The following is an 18,017-nucleotide window of genomic DNA, read 5'->3' as shown; positions in this document are numbered from 1 at the left end:
GGCTTTTGTCCAAGTCAAACACATTACAAAATATTATTTTAGCATCCAAACAAAAGCTGAAAATGTGGTGACATTTGGTATTGTAGTGGACAAATAGTCTTTGGGGATGTTTTAGCTTCCTGAAGACTTTATGAAGAACTTAGCCCATTACACACTTTTGATATTGCTTTACCGAAGCAATTAAAATGTTCCTTTATGGGTTTTTGTTTCGTTTTCATTACCTTATAAAATTTCTCTTTAACCACTTTCTTCTGCTTTATAATGAATTAAGAAACATAGAAAGTGACACTTCCCTTCTACACACTTTGTGCATACTGTTAAGTATTTCTTATTGATACCAAAACCCAAGGCTTCTGGCTTCATGTCAGTAGTACCAATGGCATCAGTAATGTAAGTTCTAAAGGTAAATAATATACACAATGGCACCAAAGTAAGTTCTGCAGGTAAAGAATATTCATTTTCATCCTGGAGACCAATATTCTAATAGATGGGCTACTACAGGACTACTACCTCTTTACTCCTTACAGTGGCCCAAAGGGTTATGAGCAGCATTAAATGCAGGAGTTACATTTTTTTTTTTGTTTAATCAATGGTTAATTACTTCATTTTTAGAATTAGTTAATGCTTAATGTTGTTTTTGTGCCTTAATGTTAATATGATGTCAATTAATGTTTCAGTGCTGCAGTTTTTAGGGTTTAAGATAGTTAAATCCTGTCCGCTGAAACATGTATTTCAGTATGAAATTCAGGTATATAGTCATGCATCATTAAGGTTTTCCTTTGCAGTAACTTGCATGAATTAAAATTGTTTAGAGATTTATCACACACAGAGACACACACACACACACACACACACACACACACACATACATACACACACACACACACACACACACACACACACACACACACACACACAAACAATGGATTAAGAAATAAAGAGCAAGACTTCAGAGATACGTCTAAAAAAATTTTTTTTTGTATTTTCTGTCAGGAGATTATGACATAATGGAGTAATTCCTATGCATTTATATGTACCATTTGTGGTACATATACCATGGTAGGGCAGCTATTTTGTGTTCTAAAATCACAGTATACATATTTCAAAACCTCATATATTATTTCTGTATTAACATGCAAAATTGAGGCGCTCATCAGGCAACCCCAAGTGAAATTAATTTAGGTGTCAGACATAACATATTGATTAAAACAGTGCATGATCTCATGATTCATGATATACTCTATGCCTAGCTGTCTGGCAAAAGGCCATAGAGACAGGAGAAAGGCATATTGGCTAGGCAGTCTGTGTTCACTGCTGCCGGGATGTCAGCGAAGAGGGCATGCTGTGTACTTTCAGCATTCCTGGATTGTTGTTTTTGATTAGAGAACTGCTGGAGAATTATTTGTCTTTCTCTCCCTCGGATCATTCCACGGAAATACAGTATAGCTGAGAGGTGCCTTTTACTGTGAATAGGTAACAGTGCAAGGATATCAGTTACAAGACAGGCCACTTCTGCTGATTGTTTTCATAAATGGACAGTAGCTACAGTAACATTATTTTTAACATCCTAAGGGGCAATTGCTGGGAAAATGACTGGAAAATCCAGACTGCTGGCCAGCGCCACCCTCCTCTAAATCCTCTTCCACAACATTTCCTGGATTTGATGAAAAATTTGACAGGAGACAGATCTCTTTCCTCTTATGCTACTAATGAGTGACTCATTTCAGATAGATACAATGTTTTTACTTTTACCACAGAATAGTTAGCTACTTTCCCGGTGATTTATGTTGTTATTTTGGAAATCAGCAAGCAACAAGCCAATACTGACCAAATAGCTACTGTGTGAAACAAATGTGGACTAAGAATTTATTGATGGCACAGAAATAAAAATAAAGTCCGATTTCAACAAAGCATTACAAGTTATGCACAATATTATTTATTTGCTCAGTAAACAACACAGCACTGTTCTGAATATAAATAAGAGTAAGCAATTAATGTTTCACTATGCTTTCTTACATCTAATAATACTAGTTTTTACATCATGGCCTACATTATCCAATACCGATTGCCATAAATAATTGGATATGAACTGAACTGGAGGTCTCACCTGATGTCTGGATAGTCATCAATCAATGGCTGTAGGATGTTCTTTATTTCACTCTTATTTCTATATCCAATGATCTTGCTCAGGTGGTCCCCCACTGGGTAGAGCCAATGGTGGACAGAATTCTATTGAGAAACACATTGTAGTAAAACAACAGATTGACAGGACAAGAATGGTTATAAAAATCCATTTTACTTTTACCAAAACATGCCTCTTGCCAAGATGAAAGAAGCAAAACAACCATCTGCAATGCTCTGGATGATTGCTAACTGCACTATCCACTGACCTGCTTACCGTTCTATTAAGTGTGATAATAGTGAAAATAGCTGAAAAAAGAATGTATACAAAAGTAATATATATAGAAGTCATGTTGTTATGACCAAATCTAGGCTCCAGACCTTAACAGGGAAAGGAAAGATGGGAAGAAGAAGTAAGAAAGAAAAAGAAGACTATATTGTAGAGGTGGTGTAATATGAAAGTAATGTGTTTGAAAGTGAAAGAGTTAACAGTTAAACAATTTCATCATAATTTATTTGGTACCCTAAATAAAAACTAAAAAAGGTCAAATGGGGATATTTGGAATGTGTGGTTCCTTCAAGAACAGCCAAGTTATGCAACCTTAAACACTTTTCTAATCTGGCAGTGTTTACATGCTCATCAATAGTCCAGTAAACAGCACAGTCTGATTGTCATGGTTTGACTAAGGTCCATGGTTTGACTAACTTAGCTGGATCAAAGGCCTTTGGGGGATGGACTATTCACAATAGATTTGGGCATATTCTTTGCCAATTATGCAATTTGTAATCACCATAGTCTATTTTGTGAAAAGTTAGAAAAATAACAACTTAGAGTCAAGACACAGTCCAATATCAAAAACAAACGTGAACAGGAACAACAAAGGCAGGCAAAAAAGCAAAAGTCAAATAGAACAGCACGGTCAAAAAGGGAATAGGCATGAAAAGAGTATACAGCAGAAGAATGTACTGGAGGAAGAGTGCATAGCTGAAGGGTGTACTGGAGGAAGTGTACATCATAAAGATTGTACAGCAGAAAGCGTTTACAGGAGGAAGAGCATAGTTTTAGATTCAGAGGGCAAAAAAAGATGGAGGGTAAATGTCAAGTGCGTCATTAAGGGACATAGCGTTTAAGCCAGTAAGGTGTATAATGCAAAAATAAACAGACCTCTACTCACATAAACACATCGAGTGGAACCAATGGAACTTTAAAATAACTCATAACTAACAGCTGGGCTATTGGGTGCATATAAATGTAGGTAATCTGGATTTACATAAACTATAAAGACAATGATTGCTCATATGAATAATAACAATTACATACGTTTCCACAATGACTATGTAATATAATCAAAAATAAGTATGTATTATACTATAAAAATGAGACTAGCTCTTTGTTATTGATTCTGTACTGTGTATATCCAGAATGGTAAAATGCTTCTTCACAAAGTAGTCACTGTGCTACCACAGTTCAAATGCTAAAACCTACAGTTATTAAAAGTAAAGTCTATAATATGTAATTCACTTCATAAATTGAACATCAGGAGAAGACAGTGGTTTAAGTTTCAGCCTGTAAACTGCAGCACTGTGAATACTGGAACTACAGCATTGGAATTGATGTTCAAGTTCCAAGAAAAGAATAGAATTTAATGATCCTGATAGCAGGTATGAATAGAGCTCCTTGACAGTATCAAATTATTATTCAGTTTAGGATTAATTTGAACAAAAATATTGATAAGCTTGTAAACTACATTTTTTTTTTGTAATCGGCTACTAAACGACTTTTTTTTTTTTTACAGTGAATACCTTTACAATTATTTAACTGTGCATACAACAAAACAATAAAAAAGTATTTTTGGAAATGCTGTATCTATGACCTTGCTTGCTGAATTAACCTTTCATCTTATAGACCGTGAGAAACTGAAAGAAGACAAGTGGCGGTGCTTGTACCATTTCCTGAAAGACTTCTTTGAGTTCACCCCATTGCTCTCTTATTTTGGTGGCTGCTCTTTCATTCTTCCTGTTTTTGCAGGTATAGTTGTTTTTCATCAACTGAGAGACATATCCTCTTACCACAGAGTAATGCATGTCACTCACAAATGCCTGTTGTTCAAAACATAAAGGACAGAAACAGGTCAGTGCAAAAAGAAAGTGATGGAACTGTGACCTAAAAGAGTGTGGAGATTAAAAGATGAAGGAAACTTTCCTTCCTGCTGATTAAAAATGAATCATAACATTTTAACAAATTTGCACAATTTTTCATATTTAATCACATCATTATGTTTACATTATATCATTAATCTTCCATTCCCATTCATTTTCCATTGACAGCATACCTACAAATATCTTAGGGATGCCAAAAGATGCATGTGACTTTTGTCATTTTTTGTGGTCATGTGAGTGAGTGCCATTATGACTATTTGGAAAAATGTCATAAGACCTTTTATGTTACATATAGAGAACTGATAACTAATACCAAAAATTTTTGTGTGGCATTTCAAGTTTGCATAATCATTTGTGTAATTTGATTTAGGTCCAAAGTGAATCCATCTCTCTCTCTCTGTGTGCGTGTGTATGTGTATGCCTGCTTGTGTGTGACAGAGAAAAAGATAAAGTGGGGGGGGGGGGGGGAGAGAGAGAGAGAGAGAGAGAGAGAGAGAGAGAGAGAGAGAGAGAGAGAGAGAGAGAGAGAGAGAGAGAGAGAGAGAGAGAGAGAGAAAAACAGAGAGAGAAGGATATGTAGGCCTTCAGACCTGAACACGTTCAGGACTACAGTGTCTGCACTGTTGAGACAGAGTTCTGATTCTTTTAACTAGCTGTTGGAAGTCTTCATCAGACGTCAGCCACGTTTTTGTCATCATCATTCTCAGAAAGGGCTGTGAAAGAGGTTAAAAGAGGTTAAAATGTCATTTATTTGTTTGTTTCCAGCCATCAAGCATAACTGAGCCTGAGGTGATCAAGACTTTTTTCTCAATCCTCTACTTGATGCCTATTTGATCTTAGATCAGCTGATGTCTCAGAAATCAAAGTCTGTCATCATCAATGATGTATCAATTCTTTAAATGCTCTAAGGAAACAACGAGTGAGGATACATGAGTGTTTACTACATGGAATTTTTGTTTTATTTAAGCCTATCATATAAATTGTTCATTTCCTCCCTGGAGAAAGCTAATTATGATAAAACAAACAACAACAAACAAAATACAAATACAAAATTAATGATGGCAAAACCCCCACAGTGGGTACAATTGAAAGCCTTGCATAAAAGTTCATTAAAATGTCCTGGAATTTCCATGAAACATGGCCATATAAGAAGCCAGTTGATAATAGGGTAGTAGACAACCAATAATACTTAAATTAATGTGAATTCTGTTTGCAGGCTATTTTTTGTGACATAATGAATGATTTTATTAATGAATCACCACAGTGAGCAGAGACATTTGTTTGACAAATTACATTTGGTGTCATTGTCCTTGTAGCTCATCCATGCTTTGCTTATTTGCATCCTCAGAGAGAGAAGATAAGATGTGAGCAAGAGGAGCAAGGAAAGGAAACAAAGAAGTGCTGTTAAAGAAATGGAGTGTCTCTCAAGCACTGGGCTAGAAATCTATTACAGCTTAAGAAGGAATTAAAAACTATGGTGCGGTTAGAATTGGTGTAGTTAAGGAATGACAAACATTAGTACTGTTAAAATGTTACTTGTATTAGTAATGGGTATATGCCATTAGACCTTACTAAGCAACGTGACACAGCAAGAAGGACAGACCTTCCTCTCTTCCCCTGTGTGTGTTTATGTGTATTTAACTTTGCAAAGAGCAAATAATAAAATCAAAAACCCAATAAACTCTTAAAACAATTGGCCTGCTTAGTTTAAAGCCACAGCCTTTTAGCCAGTTCCACAGTCCAAAATCAGGATGCTACCATTGCAGAACAGTTTGGTATGATGGTAATGTCTGTATAGTTATATTGTTTGTATGTTATTACTATTGCAGCTATATTGCGTTCAAGAAAGATTTCCCCCGAGGGGACAATAAAATATGCGACTGAGCAACAGTATTCAGTGTGAAACCAAACTGCACATAGAGGAAGTAGCACTGAGGCAAGCATACACAATGTTTTTACTGTGTATTTTGGTGTAGTATGGGATTTATAAAGATTGCCACATGGTATTGGGTAATCCCTCCAAATTAGATTACTACAGATTTATATTAGAAATTGTGCACAATCAAGTGTAATTTTTAAAAATGAGTTACTAACATTAAATCTTAGAAGGAAATATACACAATTAAATATTCTGGACACCTATGGTTAACCTTATAATTTGTTACCTATACCTTTGGGAGCTAAGATATTGTTGAGGCTACTAATTCATTTTAATTAACTGTACTTTATAATTTGCTAACCTATACCTTTGGGTGCTAAGATATTGTTGATTCTACTAATGAATTTTTTAGTTAACTCTAACACAGTGGTCAAATTGTAAAAAACAAACAAACAAAACAATCAGCAAGGATGGTCAATTTTAACGGAGGGAGGGGGACATTCAGCCACCCCTCCAGTGTAGTTTCCATGTTCCCCCTGTGTTTGCATGGGTTTCCTCCAGGGGCTCTGGTTTCCTCCCACAGGAGGTTAGCTTGATTGGGTACTTTAAATTGTCAAACTGTCCTGCATGAATGTAACCTATGTGTAAGTATATATAGATATGATCTTTTCTCTCTCTCTCTCTCTCTCTCTCTCTCTCATTATATATATATATATATATATATATATATATATATATATATATATATATATATATATATATATATATATATATATATATATATATATATGTATGTATGTCTGTATGAGAGAATATGTGCATGTATGTCCAGTGATGGTTGGTGCTCTGTCCTTAGAAATCTCTAAAATTACTTTTATCACCCCTTTTCTGTCTCCTCAGTGATCCATATAAAAAGAGCAAATGTAGTTTCCTTTTCATTTTATTTCTGCAGGTCTTGATGCAGAAGGGAAGACATTTTTAAATAGGAATCATTGGAATACATTCGCATAAAACAGGAATGGATTGGGTTGATAAATATATGCGAACATCACATAATGGAATAACTGAGCCAGTATTTTGTGCCAATAACAAGACATCTTACCTGATATTATATACAAATGCCATTTTCTTATCAAAAGTAGTTTGTGTCTCTTTTTTTTTACTGGACGGATAGCACCACCCATCTAATTGAGCCCTGCTCTTACATTGTCACTGACACCCCTTCATTACATAGTGCATTTTAAAAATCCTAATCTTTACCTTTTATGATGTCAGTGGTGTTGTCCCAAATTCTGCTCTGTTGCTCAGCAGAATTTTGTGCCAAGACACCTAACTCAGGTGGATCACCTTGGATGAGGTGTAGAGCTAAACTCTGGATAGCAGCAAATGTCCAGGACTGAATTTGGGCATGCCTTACATTATGTTTAGGAATATAATAATAATAATAATAATAATAATAATAATAATAACAATAACAACAACAACAACAACAATAATAATAATAATAATAATAATGCCACAATTCAACAATATACTAATCAGCTTTAACAGTAAAACCACCTGCCTAATATTGTGTAGGAATATTGTCAAAAGGGGGACCTATACACCAAAACAGCTCTGACCTGTCTATGCACAGACTCCACAAGACTTCTGAAGGTGTCCTGTGGTATCTGGCACCAAGATGTTAGCAGCAATTCCTTTAAGTCATTTAAATTGTAAAGGTGGGGCCTGCATGGACTGGACTTGTTTTTCCAGCACATTGGAGGCCTGGTCACACCTTGTCATGGTTCATCATTATCCTGCTGAAAGAGGCCACTGCCATTTGGAAATAAAATTTACATGAAGGGATGTACTTTGTCTGCAACTCTATTTAGGTAGTAGGGCATGTCAAAGTCACACCCACATGCCATCACCCAAGGTTCGCCTGCAGAACATTGCCCATCAAACTGCCTCCACCAGGTTGCCTTCTTCCCATAGTGGATCCTGGTACCATGACTTCCACAGGTCTGTTGCTATGCAGCTTTATACATAGCAAGCTGTAATGCATTGTGTTTTCTGACAGCTTTCTATCATTGCCAACATAAACTTTATCAGCAGTTAATAATCCTGTAGTTCTGAAGGAATCAGACTACACCTTACAATAAATGTATGCCATGGAGGGCCCTGTAGGGGAGGATCTGCTCCAAGTTTTTCCATTCTTGGTTTGCCTCAAGTTCCTCCAGCTTCACCCTGGAGCTTGTTGATAATCATTCATGATTGTACTATGCATTACTGAGCCCTTTGCCTGTTTCCTAGCCATAATTACTGTTTCTGTTACATTTCTTATTTATTCCTGTTCATTTTGGTCATTAAGTAGGGAACTGCCAAATGTATTTGTCTACCTGAATAAATTCAGGCACATGCAGACTACCAGCTATGGTTACAATTCCTCACTTTTTCCTCACAACATCACTTTCACTACAAAGTGTAATTCTAGTTTTTAATAATCACACACATATAAAATATTACATAAAGTATTTAACAGGAAGGATAAGCATTGAGAGAATAGTTTTAAGTTGATCTTTAAAAGAGGAGATGGAAGAACACTCTCTGAGGAATTAAAATGAAGGGTTTCTGAGTTTAGGTGCTAAAACACTAAACACTGTTCCCCATTCTCAATTACAGTGGATATAAGTGGACTTATACTGTCACTCACCTTGATGTCTGTTTTGAAATATTCCAGCAAAGCCTGCCACAGTCGTTGAACCAACCCATCCACCTCCTTCCCTAACTGTTCCACCTGGTAAGGACAGCTCTCCTTATAGTTCTCCATATGATTTCTGGGGGAACACACACACACACACACACACACACACACACACACACACACACACACACGCACGCACACACACACACACACACACACACATTTACTGCAATAAAAAAAAGCACAAAATAAAGACAGGAATTCATATGAATCTAACTTGTAACCTGGCCTGCATATTGGCAATTCTTTCCAGCATACCACTTCAATACTGTACTGTAAGGTATGTTGTATTTGTGACATGTTAATGAAGCAGGAACGAGATACGAAACAAAGCAAAAATGTTTATTCAGAAAAAGATCCACAAAACAAATAAAAAGAAGGCTTCAAATAGCAAATACTTGGCTTGCTCTGTGTATAGGTAGACTAGGATGGTCAGTGCAAAGCACTGAACTATGACTTCTGTGGTTTTTAAATAAGAGGACGGTAAATAAGGCACATGTATCTGTGATGATTTAATAAGCTGATTATTGGGATCGGGGGAGTTGCTGAAGGCTGTGTTTGACATTTGGGGTCTGTGCAGTGTGATGACTGGATACTGGCTGGGGCGTGACAGAATTGTGGTAAAATTTGAATGGTATGGTTTTGCAAAGCACTCTAAACTGGATTGTGAACATTATTGTGTAACTGATGTTTGATAAGTTTCATAGTCATTCCAAAGCTCCAGGGACTTTCCGTCCTAACAGTAAGTCAGGCAATTCTTGCTTAATGTTTCTTTAGTTTATTCAAATGATAACTGTGTGAAATCATTGCCCTGGAACACTTGGGACAAGACTCTGCTTGTAAAAACAGTTGTTATTGCTATTAATGACATTATTTTTGAATACTTGTACAAGTCATTCTGTCTAAGAACATGTCTGGAAAAGAATATGCATTTCCATATTTTTGCTATGCTCTTTAAAGTGAGGTTGTGTACAAATCATAAATGCTATATGTACATGTCTAACAAACAAACAGAGTATCCTGCATTATTCAATCATTATTTCATTATCTTTTTTTTTCCACAGAGTATTTAAAGACAAGACATGACTGACAGTGACCATGCGATGTGGATGTTAAGATTGCGTTCAATTCCTGGTCAAACCTCAAATACAAGTGTAAGCAATTTATCCCTATAAAAGGCATTTCAGTTTGCAGTCTGTATGTAATTATTTCTGTGCTAAAACAGATTTTTATTTGGATGAGAACTTTCCTTGAGTTTCCTTGAACTCAAGTTCCCTTACAGCCTATAATACACACCACATGTAAATAAACCTAAGCCTTTTACATATCCCAGTGATATCATTTAAAATATGCATATAATACTGTATTTAAAAAAGATTTTTAAAAATGATTGCTTTTTAAGTACCAATAAGTACAATCCAACAATCCATATCTGGGGCAAGATTGTTTTATAGGTCTACTAGGAGAACAAAGGATGCCATGGGAAGAATGGCAACCCGATGTACTGGGGAAAACCAAACTAAAACTTCCCAAACAAAACCAGAAAACGGGGAGGAACTTTAATGGTTAAGCGAAGCCTCAGGAGAGAGACAGACTCGGGAGGGGAGGGGACATGTAAAAACACAAACACCCTCGTAGCGCAGAAGTAAGGTGTAGCACAAGGGCGCACAGACCTCAACACCCAAAGCTACCAGCTAGGAGATTGGCTCAGGACTTTGGCAAAGACCTAGCACTGAGTGACTGGCTCACTGGGCTTATATAGGCCTAGCCCAGCTGTCGGGCATTTAGCCTGATTAGTGGTGTGCCTACTGGTGGCTGGAGGGGCCTCAGCCTAGCACCGACCCTTAAATATGTGTCATAAATTAACAGTTTATATTTTAGATTAGATGTTTCCTTGAAACAGAATCAACAAAGAAAATATGTCTGTGCATTATAAACTAACGTGAGTTCAGACTGGACTGCTGTTCATTCCTCTGGCTCAGCAAGAATTATATTACAGTTTGTTCTGACTTCCCACTGTTACTGACTAAGAAACATTATGTGAAGGTCTGCATTCAATCTTTTAGCTTACTGCAGCACGCCATCTATCTGTTAGATCACCCCCTTGCCACCCCTTGTATAAAATCCTGGTCACACCACTGTTTGTGGTGCGCTATTTCAAAAAGTCTGTGAGTGGAAGGGTGTTAAGTATCGTAGTTTCCTAAACTTCGAAGCGCACTTCTTCAAAGTCTGAGATGTTCCCCCTTTCTTGGCTTTTAAATCACTATGGAAGCCGCCCACCTCTTCACTCAGTGCTCCTCCAGTTCTCTAAGTCTGTTATGCTGGTGGGTTTGGTGACACACCTATTATACAGTGTCTCTGTTGCTCTTGTCTACATTTCCTATGTTGTCCATTTCTTGACATTGTGCGTGTCCATATTTTTGCCCGTCCTGCTATGGAAAGCATCCTTGATTTTGAGAAATTTATTTTTAGAAAAATTATTATTATTATTATTATTGTTATTATTATTATTATTATTATTTGTAGTAGTAATTGTGATACTAATAGTAGTAGTAGTAGTTGTAGTAGTATGTGTTGTTTTTCTGTGCTAAAACTATACTGAACAGCTTACTTGTTTATCCACTTAAATGAGAAATCCACATTCAAATAATTGCACTTTAAAACAAATCAAAAAAATTAAAAAGAAATTAATCAATGACCTTTGATATGAAAATCAACTGTGCAGCTAATGTTCCAGTTACTTCTCTTCTTCTAGATTGGGAAGACTGTATTAAAAGGGCCTCGACCCCTACACCTACATCACATGTGACGTTGTTGGAATACTCTGTGGTATTACAGTATTTACAATTTTTAATTTGGTTTACTGTTGGAAAGTTACATTGTTGATAAGGTACCTACTTCAAAGCACTGAAGCTGTTGATGTATGTAATGTGATATGCAGCCCATAGGGAGGGATCCTGTACAGTGTCACTGTACTTTACAAAGTCTGCCTCAAATCTATGGGGTGAGGAAAGAGGGAGAGAGAGAGAAAGAGAGAGACAGAGAGGGAGAGAGTGCAAAGGGAGTAAGAGAAAGTAAGAAAATAAGAATTAGGACAAAACAACATATTTCAATAAATTACATGTTGGAATTCCCAAACTTTCATAATGGGGACTATTTCAACATTTCAACATTGCCTTGACCGGTAGTTGACCAGAAGGGTGTAGCTCAGGCAAAGTAAGGAAACTCTGGCATAATGCATCATATGCACCACAAATGTCCTTGAAGAATTATTATTTGTTTTTGTAAAAGCCATTTCTGGACATGTGTCAAGTCATGAGCTTCTGAACTGTTATTTTAATTAGACCTTGAAGTCATCTGAAAGGATCTACAAAATGAGATGTAAGAGTGAAATATTATCCATGTTTTCAGGAGAATTATAGAGATTCACTTTGAGATAGTTATTTAATTGCTATACTGGAGGTGAATTACAACCGTCTAGGAAATTGCTTCAGCTCCTCAAGACAGCAGTACACAGCCTTCTGTTCCAGGTTCACATCCTTGGATGCCTGGATTTTCCCTTTAACATTCTGGTAGAAAAGACAGGTTTACCTGAATGCAAACAGCAGGCCTTTTTAAAAAAAAGTTACATTAGTACGTTGTCGCCCCCCTAGAGTAAAAACTATGATTTGCATGTGATCAACCCCTTTCCTCAGTAGTGATCAGATCAGCTGTGCTCACCATCCAGATGTCCATGTCAATGTGGGAACTGTAGATTCCTTCTTCTATCTCAGGGGTTTTCTTGTCTTTCCACATCTCCTCATATTCCAGCTCAGTTACTTTATCCAGGGATAGCCTAATCTCTACCTGTTAGGAAAATAGGTGATACATTTCTTTGTATACAATTTTGTCAGTATGGCTTTGTGCAATTGTATAAAGCAAATTCTGTTTATGCCTGTAGCTCACCTGTAAGCAGTTGTAGTATCCAGTTTTGATCTGTTCTAGAAAAACCCCATCCAGTTTCAGAGCTCTCTGCTCGTCTGTCAGCTCAGGCTGCAAGGAAATTCTCCCCATAACATTCTCACTGTGCAAAGAGTGGCACTGTTAGTCATCATTATCTTGGTGAAAGCTGTTTGGCTGAAACAGAGATACACTATAAACTTAACTTCAGAAATGTTCCAATATATTTATTATTAAAATTGAAGGTTTTTATACAATTCTTATATCAAGAAAGTGCAAAAAAGAGCAAGCAAGTTAAAAGCATGTAGGTAACACTGATTAGACAAGCTTCTACAACATGAATGAAACATCAGTGGTACTTCATAATAGTTGATCTTTTGTGGTGATAAGTAGTTGACTGCTAAGAATGTGACTGATTCTTCACTTAAATTTCATTATACTCTTTTACTGAAATGTTCAGGTATCTCAAAGTACATTTTTTTCATAGCTGCACAGACACAGATGTTTGCCATTGATAGGCAGAACACACAGGTATCTTAATGGTTAACTGCCTTCATGTTTTGACTTTTTAAAATAGCTAGTCTTTTTGAAAATGAAAAGATTTTGAGAAATTCATATTACCATTTCTAAAGAGAATTTTGTAAACCACATTTTAAAATACTAAAAATGTTACAATGCTTTGCTATATGAAATTATTCAGAAACATTCCCGTAACCATATGGGCATGCTTACCCGACTTACAGGTTCTATAACTGGTAACAATAAATAAATAAATAAACAAACAAACAACAAAAAGGAATTAGGTAAATAGCTGCTCTGGGTGTGTACTGAGAAATCTGTGGCTCTTTGAAATTTATATAATTTGATAATCCATGAGGAATAGTAGCTCCCATAAAAATGGCACTAAGATATCACTAATGATGTTTCTCATCTGATGAAATCACAGTAATTAGTCAAAAAAGGACAAAACCTGCTTGCCTGGGGTAGCGGTGAATAATAAAATCCAGAAGGGCATAGTAATCCCTCAGTTCCCTCAACTTTTCAAAAAGCCTCTTCAGGTGTTCTCCTACCACCTCATGACAAGATGAAACGTAGGTTTCAAACACATTAAAGCTTGGTGGGTATGAGCTCAGCAGTTCGGACTTTACTTTCTCTAAGTCCGCCACAATTGCTTTACCCAGAAGCCCCAAGTGCACTGCCAGCCAGGAAGGATTTTGCTCATAGCTGTCCAGGTGGACCTGCCTGATAGTGTCCCTCACTCCTTCCTGTACTGCAGCCCTCCAGACATCTCTCCAACCCAACATCCCTCCCACATCTCTCTCTCTCTTCTCTTCCTCTTGGACTATGCAAGCTACATGCACCAATAGTTCTTTGTTGCGGGAGGGCAGAGCACATGACTTCTGCACAATATCAGTCAGTTTTGTCCTTAGGGAACTGTAGAGCAGGCTGAGATCTTTATCTTTATGGGCCAGTTCCAATGGCAAGGCCTCCTCACCCAGAGCTTCCTTCTCACGCTGAAATTCCAGCCGCAAAGACAACAGGTTCAGATAGGCCTCTTCCAATACTTCCATGTCAATGAGCTTTTTAATCTGCATTACTGCACATGTGCATGGAAAGAGAGACAGACAAAACATTTAATTGGAAATGAACAGGAAATGTAAAGATAGCAAAGCAGGCTTCAGTATCTTCAGTAACAATAGCTCTTTTAACAACACTGATACAGGAACAGTATTGAACTCAATGGCTAAAAACCTGAAAATCAGCTCATTCATAGGTGTGGTTAGAGAATAAATGTATTCTGTAGCAGAAATAGCAGAGGTATTCAACTTTGGACCTTGAATTCAACTTCCAGCACTAGATTTTGTAATCACTAGTAGCTAATTGAACATTTTATGACATTTATTAACTTCATTTGTCTCCAGTCTCTTGGGAATAGAGGGTAGAAAATCTGTAGTCCCTGGACCTTGAGGGATAAGGTCCAGAGCCAAATAACTGTGTTCTACCACAAGGCACATAAACACTAATTTCTTTGTTTTTATTCTAAGGGAGTCAAAGGGAAGGTCACGGAAGTTCAAAACACAATTACCTGACAAAGGTGATAGGGGAATCTCAGGTAGTGTGTATGACATTCCAACTTCTTCTGCTCCTCTTGTAACCTCTGTGACAACCTCCAGCTGCTCCGGTTGGCATGTTTTCTCTTTCCTATTTCCCAGGCGGAAGCTCCATCTACTTGTTTGTCGCTTCTTAGGTGGTTCATCTCCTAAAACAACTACTGAGTCTGGGCAGGTTAGGGAATAAGAGAAATTATAGTAGCAGTGCATACTTCAAATACACATAAATAGACCTACAACATAATCATCCAGAAATATTATTACATTTATTTAGTCAACTTAAGACTCTGCACAGGGGATGTTGGCCTTTTTTGTAGGGTAAATCTTGGAATGTTCTAGAGTGTGTAGATTGGGCTACCTGCCTCAAACCATTGTTTGTGATTTACCTGACTGAATTCTGGAATGTGAGGGTTGAAATGTTTGGTTTTGTATACTGTGTGGGCATAGATCACCTAATTTCTGCTGGGGGGAGGGTAGTGATCCTATACTCAGACCTAAAGAGGTGTGGAAGGAGACATGGAAAGACATGTAAAATACTGAACAATTGTACAATTGTACTGGTGTACAATTTTAAATAAAAAACAATATGTATAGGCTTAATATAGATCTGAGGTAAATGCTATTCTAAATGAAAAAAAAACCTTCATGACTAAATAGGAAAGACAATCATCTTTCCTAAAAAATCCCCTTGTGACATATTAATGAGGAATAGAATCAGTTCCCCATTTATAAACAGATTATTCCCTGAATGAAAAAATGGAGACACTCATTAGACAGTGATGAAAACCCTTTTCTGTTTGGGCCAAGGTCACGGCTAAACTTAGATTGAGCTCAGATAAGTAAGGCTTTTCACAATGGAATCTTTATTTTAAAGATAGGCAGTCTCAGCTGTTTAAAAATCCCAAAACAATCAACTGTCCCATCTGCACCATGCAATTCTGCCATGTTGTTTGTATAACTTGTTCTATTCTTGACCTTGGAAAAAGATAAAGCCTGAAGATCACATCACTTTTGAAACTGATCACTTACTTGGTGAAGATGGAGGTTGTATCTGGGGGTCCGACATATTACCAGGTTCATTTCCAATATCTGCCATCTCTGTCTTGCACTTTATACCTTTTTTGTTCATAGGAAGAGGGCTCTTTTCTCCAGCTCGCTTGATGCTTTCTCTTAGAGATTTCATGACTCCAAGCTTCTTCCCTTTGCCATTGCTCTGTGCCTTGCTATTTCCTGTTATTTCAGTTTGTTGTGAGCCATTATCCCACATTAGAATATCACTGACTTCAGAGGCCCAGTCTGACTCTGCTTTGCCGTTGCCTGCCATTCTGCCAACAACAGTCCTGTGACTAAAGTTGATTAATCATACAAGTTGATCAGTCTGATGTGGTCAGGTATGATGTGTATAGAACAGTTGGCTTTTCTTTGCGAACTCTGCAAATTTTTTGAACCACAGGTACAAGTCTTAACAGGGCTTAATCTTGGCAAGGTTGTCTTTTGTGTTTTTTTGTTTACTGAAAACATGTCATGAGGGAGAGAAGGGCATACATATGACTATATACACATCACAGTTTTGTTGTGCATTACAGACAGGTAGCTGCTAAAATAGTCACAAAACCTCAGAGTAGGTACAATGAATAGACAGTATTCCCATAAGACCATCTTTGTTCTGTAAAGTGAGGGACAGGAAGCAAGCTTTGCATCCATTTTCTTTCTGGGTCTCTGTTATGCAAGATCAGCATAGAAGACCTAATTTGTCGGATTTTTGAGCCTGTTGTGATGCAGACATTGCCTTGTGCTCACTACCATCATTCACCAAGATCTTTGGAAAATTCAAACACACTTCATTAAAGTAGTCCCCAATCTCAGTAATGGAGACCCATTCTCTGCACTTTAGGTCAGTGTTTGATATTTGCCACTTGATATTCAAAAACAGAATTTAAAAAAAGTGAAACTGTCATTTATTCATTCATTCATTCATCTTCTAAACTGCTTAATTCAATGCAGGTTTAGAGGGGGCAGGACCTTATCCCAGCTGCACAGGGTGCAAGGTGGGAGACAGCCCTGAACAGGGTGGCAATCCATTGTAGGGCAATTGTATGTAGTGAAAAAAAGAATAAAACCTAATAATTAATATTGATAACACCACAAGATGCATAATGCAAGCTAATAAGGGCTTCAGAACTGGGATGATTTTCAAAATAAATGTCATATTCAACTACAACAAGTATCCTTTTCCCCAAACTTAATAGATTGTTTCCCTCATGTAACGCTACATTTTTTTGTATTGTAAAAAATACAAAATACGTTGGTTTTTTTCATACCTGAAATATATATTGTAGTTCATGTGGTTTGGTTGCTTTTATTTTGAAAAGAATCGCGGTCGATTATCGGCTTGCGTAAGCAGATAGGTCTATTGACTCTTCAGACATATTGTTATGATACCAGTATTAAAAACTATTGTCTGGGACTAGCTTTACATTAATTATAGACTAGATTAAAAGTTTTTACTGTGTACATTTTGTTTTGTTTTTCAATAACAAGGCTACCCGTTCATGAAAGCTTGGTGAAATGGAATGCTGAGCCCACATTACACACTTACACACACACACACACACACACACACACACACACACAAACACACACACACACACACACACACACACACACACACACACACACATTTCTTATTTCTTATCAAATTCCACTGTTAATGAAACTCCAATCTGTCAATGAGGAAATGCCTAATCATGGTTACGTTGCAGAGTTTAATTTAAATAACAGGCTATAGCCTACGATATGGGACAAAAACTGGACATTAAGCTACAAAGAGGACAGCAGCAAATTACTGAGATGTTTTCATTTTACATTAAAAAAAGTCTGCGAATATAATTTTCAAACACTTACATAAGGCTTTTAGTTGCGACTTGTCCTCCAGGTAAGTTATGCAAGCGATAACTGAAACGTCTACCTGCACACTCTTTCTTTCGCTTTCTACTTTCCGCACGCCAAATTGTATGACCTCTGGAAATCACCTTGTTAAACTGCAGTTACTGATAGTTAA

At 37.0% G+C, this 18,017-nt stretch overlaps 1 protein-coding gene across 1 annotated transcript; it reads right to left on the bottom strand.

The window, feature by feature from the left end:
* Positions 1-988: 988 nt before the first annotated feature.
* LOC113584623 (exocyst complex component 3-like protein) lies at positions 989-16,301 on the bottom strand. Its single transcript, XM_027021687.2, has 13 exons — positions 15,986-16,301; positions 15,409-15,450; positions 14,932-15,123; positions 13,824-14,442; positions 12,852-12,969; positions 12,627-12,752; positions 12,381-12,475; positions 11,805-11,903; positions 8,856-8,979; positions 4,872-4,994; positions 4,069-4,221; positions 2,108-2,229; positions 989-1,463 (listed from the first exon to the last, which is right to left on the bottom strand). Exons 1-13 carry the CDS (start codon positions 16,278-16,280, stop codon positions 1,247-1,249), a joined length of 2,325 nt encoding a protein of 774 aa, XP_026877488.1. The 5' UTR covers positions 16,281-16,301; the 3' UTR covers positions 989-1,246.
* Between the last annotated feature and the right edge of the window lie 1,716 nt (positions 16,302-18,017).

Source organism: Electrophorus electricus, chromosome 11 (assembly GCF_013358815.1).
Source record: "Electrophorus electricus isolate fEleEle1 chromosome 11, fEleEle1.pri, whole genome shotgun sequence".
Classification (NCBI taxonomy): Eukaryota; Metazoa; Chordata; class Actinopteri; order Gymnotiformes; family Gymnotidae; genus Electrophorus; species Electrophorus electricus.
Note: the sequence above shows the minus strand (reverse complement) of the source record. Positions and strands in the feature narration are given on the sequence as shown.

What these genes read in the sequence shown, in the direction of transcription:
- LOC113584623 (XM_027021687.2), bottom strand. Translation starts at nt 16,280, where the DNA reads ATGGCAGGCAACGGCAAAGCAGAGTCAGACTGGGCCTCTGAAGTCAGT. An exon ending in ACAACCTCCATCTTCACCAA is followed by an intron (nt 15,451 to 15,985) that starts GTAAGTGATCAG and finishes ACACCTCTTTAG; the next exon opens with GTCTGAGTATAGGATCACTA. An exon ending in AACAGCTTCAGTGCTTTGAA is followed by an intron (nt 8,980 to 11,804) that starts GTAGGTACCTTA and finishes GTGTTCCCCCAG; the next exon opens with AAATCATATGGAGAACTATA.